General features: G+C 51.6%; 1 protein-coding gene across 1 annotated transcript; it reads right to left on the bottom strand.

The window, feature by feature from the left end:
- Positions 1-1,283: 1,283 nt before the first annotated feature.
- gpr37l1b (G protein-coupled receptor 37 like 1b) lies at positions 1,284-4,026 on the bottom strand. The gene is made up of 4 exons (XM_076137460.1): positions 3,364-4,026; positions 2,335-2,643; positions 1,738-2,103; positions 1,284-1,454 (listed from the first exon to the last, which is right to left on the bottom strand). The coding sequence occupies exons 1-4, from the start codon at positions 4,024-4,026 to the stop codon at positions 1,284-1,286; spliced, it is 1,509 nt and encodes a 502-aa protein (XP_075993575.1).
- Between the last annotated feature and the right edge of the window lie 235 nt (positions 4,027-4,261).

Here is a 4,261-nt window from a genome sequence, read left to right as displayed (position 1 = left end):
GTCGTCTTCTCTTCGTTCCCACAGCAGAAACGCACAGATTAGTTTCTCCCACAACGGCCATGATGTCCAACCTGTGGTGAGCGTTGGAGGGTCGGTACGCTCGCTCACTTCTGATTGGTCCATCTGAGCCCCGGGGGGCGGAGACAGTGAACCTGACCGGAAACATTCTACGTCACGAGAAGGCGGCGTGGAGCTGCAGGTTGTGTCTCCATGGCAACACACTGCATCCTCTCACTAAGACAACAATACAGTTTCAAGTTTTCTAAAATCATTTTATTGATATTCCCATTAAACAGCTTACAGTCCTCATTAAGACAGAAAACCTGCTGAGTCCACGCCTTTGTTCTGTTTGAGTCGACTGAGTCACTTCACCTAAACGTGAGTTGTGGTGTTGTGATCACACGGTGCTATGGTTGCTAGGTGGTTGCTAGGTGGTTTGAAGTGGTTGCTCTGGTGTTCTGGGTGTGTGTGTGTGTGTGTGTGAGAGAGCCTTTCGCAACCAATCAGTGCATCACTGATCACTGCTATGATGATGTCATTGTCAGCAGCTGATCTCTGATCCTAGTTCTGCTCTCTGTTCTGCTCTCAGTTCTGCTCTCAGTTCTGCTCTCAGTTCTGGTCTCAGTTCTGGTCTCAGTTCTGGTCTCTGTTCTGCTCTCTGTTCTGCTCTCAGTTCTGCTCTCAGTTCTGCTCTCAGTTCTGCTCTCAGTTCTGTAGTTTGATGTGAATGTTGACATCAAAGCTCCATGAAAACAACAAATAACCAATAAACGTTTAAAAAAGAAAGAGTTTGTCCGCTGACTTGGATCAAAGTAAAAACGGTTTGCTGACGTCAGCAGAATGTGGAGTGAATAAATGAGTCTCAGCTGGATCAGAACCTGGAGGACCAGGAGGAGGTGGAGCTCCGGGTCCAGAACCTGATAGAGACGTTTAGTATCTACACATTAAGATCTACAGTCTCTCTACCTTCAGCTTCACCTTCTACATGTTTACCTTCTACTTTAACTCTATGAGTCCTTCACATGGAGGCCTTTCCTCCCTCCTTCCCTCCTTCCCTCCCTCCCTCCTTCCTTCCTTCCCTCCTTCTGTCCTGCCTGCCTGCCTGCCTGCCTGCCTGCCTTCCTTCCTTCCTTCCTTCCTTCCTTCCTTCCTTCCTTTCTTCCCTGTCTCCTCCTTGTCTCAGGAGAAGATCAGCTGATTGCTCAGACTGATTCAGCCTCTACCTGTTCTGAAGGGAGGGGGGAGGGAGGGAGGGATTGATTGGTGAGGAGGAACACTGGGCTCTAGCTGGAGATGGACAAAATGGCAGATGCGTCTTTCGCCTTGTCGAAGAAGATGGACGTCTCATTGGCCTTGAGCTTCATGTGGGCGGAGCCTGGTGAAGCGTGGCCTGTGATTGGGTGACACTCCTGACAGCAGCAGCAGCAGCAGTCCATGAAGGCCTGACCAAGAGCCTGGAACACAAATATTCAGACACATGCCTTGATTGATAAGTTCTGAGCCCAGCATAGAGATGAATCTGCAGTCAACTTAAATTCTTAAATCAAGCTTAAATTCCTGTGAAGCTCAATTTATTGGTGAGGACAGTAACTCTCTCCCTTCCCTTAGCTCAGTGGAAGTCCCCTTAATCATCCTGTTTTTATTTTGTTTCTGTTTACAGCGATCATTTATACTTAAGGCTCATCAGTTAAAAAGATCCCAAGCTCAGATTGATTGATTGATCAGCGTCAGACCGACCTTACACAGACACAGCAGCAGCACCGGCGTCACTGACGCCTTGAAGAACAACAGGAAGTGATGTAACAGAGCCAGCATGGCCATCGTGTCTTCTGAGACCGGGACGTGCGTGTACGCCATCGTGATGTTGCACACGTGTTCAGGTAGCGCACACACGCCGTACACCACAGCTAACGCTAACAGTGTACAGTTCAGCTGCTGTTCAACCGCCCAATGCTGCTTCTGATCGGGGCAGAGGTTGTCATGGTTGCGCTGCTTCTTGGCAGCGCTGGAGTCACTTTGGACGTTGCGGGTGGCCAGTTGGCTGAGAACGGTGAAGAGGACGGGGAGGCAGAAGTAACAGCCGAAGCACCACCACGTACGACCCTGGACACAAAACACAACACACAGGTCATCTGGTTACTGTGGCAACAAGGCTGGAGTGTACAGTGAACATACCAGTACCAAGTACCAGTGAGTCCTAATCTGATTACAGGTACCTGTGATACTATCTGCAACCTGCTGAGACCTGAGCAGCAGTGAGACCTGAGCAGCAGTGAGACCTGAGCAGCAGTGAGACCTGAGCAGCAGTGAGACCTGAGCAGCACTGAGACTCACCTGGTGATACCTGAGCAGCAGCGAGTGCAGGGAGTCGGGCAGGTAGAGCGTCAGTGGAGATGAAGCCGTGATGGTGCAGCTGTCCACCGTCCGTCCCGTCTGGCCGGACGCCGTCTGGCTCAGCTGCCACAGGAAGATCTCTGGGCTGGACAGCAGCAGGGACGAGAGCCAGACCAGCAGCAGCTTCAGCAGCACCGAGTGGCAGCGCTCAACCCGCCGGGCTTTGGGCTGGGAGGAGCTGGTCGCCGCCAGGAAACGGCCAATACCCAGAGCGCAAAGCGTGAAGGAGGTGATTCCCAGAGAGGTAACCTGGGCAACAAAAAGAGGGAGAGAGGCAGACAAGCTGGTAACTTCCTGTAGTTTACTGTAGAAGGAGATCGTCGCCTCAGAACACATGACATCATCTCATACACTGTAGGATAAGACAGACAGACAGGCAAACAAGCAGGCATGCAGACAGGCAGAGAGTCACCAGCTAGTCAAAGGCCTGAGAGAACCGATAAGTCTTAAGCTTGTTCTTTAACAGACAGACAGACAGACAGAAAGACAGGCACCATCTCAGGTGTTTACTTGAACCCTGAACAGCAGTTGGATACTCTAGCAGAAATGTTTCCATGGAAACCACCTCTGTCCTCTACACTGCTATGCTGTGTTTGAGTGCTGATGGGACCTTCTGGACCTACAGGACGTCCAGAACCTCCAGGACCTCCAGGACCTCCAGGACCTCCAGGACGTTCAGGACCTTCTGGACCTTCAGGACCTTCAGGACCTGAGGCCTCTGTGTTTGTGCTCTGTCTGCATTTCTTTACATCCAAGCACAAACACAGCATTTTGTCTCGTTCCTCCTGAGAAGCACTTGAATGCACCACCGTCTGATGAGCCCTTAAATGCATCTTAGCATCTTTCAACATAAAATCAAAGAAATAAAAAAACTAAATATTAACCAACCAAAGAAAATGTCCAAATGTTCTCAGATTCTCTTCCATTTAAATTTGCTGATCTGATTCCACCAACCAAAGCCACACCCACCTCCATATAAGGCACCATGCGACAGGTGATGTCACCCAGGATCCTCCTGTGGGAGAGGTGGTTGAGGACCACGACAGGAAGGCAGAGCACCAGAACCAGGAAGTCCCAGAATGCCACGCTGGCCAGCAGGTAGTTCCAGGCGGACCTCATGTAGTAGTTGTTCCAGATCACACACATGACCGCCATATTTCCCACCACGCCCACCGCCAGCACCAGGCCGGCGAGGAAGAGGATGGCGTAGGCTGCATACGAACTCTCTGCCACGGGGTAGAACGGGTTGAAGAGCGCTGGCGTACCGTGTTCAGGGCTGGAGGTGTTTCCATGGGGATGATTGTCTTCACTGTTGTGGCCATCATCAGCATCTCTGCCCTCCGCCTCCTCTTCTGTCACGTTGTGAAGCTCAGTGGCCTGCGGCGGCGTCACAGAGTCGTTCTCATACGAGTGGCTGAAGGTGGATTGTTGCTCCTCCTCCTCAGCACCGCGTGTAAGGCGGCGCTGCTGGTCCAGGTCCAGCACCTCAGAGTCTACAGGGCGGAGCAGGGCGTGGTCCCGGGTCATGAAGGGCTCCAGCCTGATGTGGGAGGAGTCATCGTGCTGCCCGACGCTCCTGGCGTCGACAAACAGCAGCGACAGGTGGAGACACAAGCAGAGAGCAGAAGACATCCTGGAATCAGCTGATCCAACCACAGGTCAGAGAGAAACCAGTCCAGATCACCACAGAAGAAGAAAGACCTGTGGCCCAGAGGACTGAACCAGAACTTATGTGATAGAGGAAGACCGCTTTCCAAGTGATGGGATGTGGAAGTTTATAGTCCAAGATGAAAGCTTCTCTCCTCTCCTCTTCTCTTCTCTCCTCTTCTCTTCTCTCCTCTTCTCTTCTCTTCTCTTCTCTTCTCTT

This window comes from Genypterus blacodes, unplaced genomic scaffold, assembly GCF_046128005.1.
Source record: "Genypterus blacodes isolate CSIRO-AG114 ecotype Tasmania unplaced genomic scaffold, CSIRO-AGI_Gbla_v1 ptg000319l_1, whole genome shotgun sequence".
Lineage (NCBI taxonomy): Eukaryota > Metazoa > Chordata > Actinopteri > Ophidiiformes > Ophidiidae > Genypterus > Genypterus blacodes.
The sequence above is the reverse complement of the archived record's forward strand: the minus strand, read 5'-3'. Positions and strand labels throughout refer to the sequence as shown.

Excerpts from the sequence above, each read along its gene's own strand:
- gpr37l1b (XM_076137460.1), bottom strand. The coding sequence starts at position 4,026 with ATGTCTTCTGCTCTCTGCTTGTGTCTCCACCTGTCGCTGCTGTTTGTC. Across the intron at positions 2,644-3,363 it reads GCATGGTGCCTTATATGGAG|GTTACCTCTCTGGGAATCAC; the intron begins GTGGGTGTGGCT and ends TTTGTTGCCCAG. Across the intron at positions 1,455-1,737 it reads TGCTGCTGTGTCTGTGTAAG|GCTCTTGGTCAGGCCTTCAT; the intron begins GTCGGTCTGACG and ends TTTGTGTTCCAG.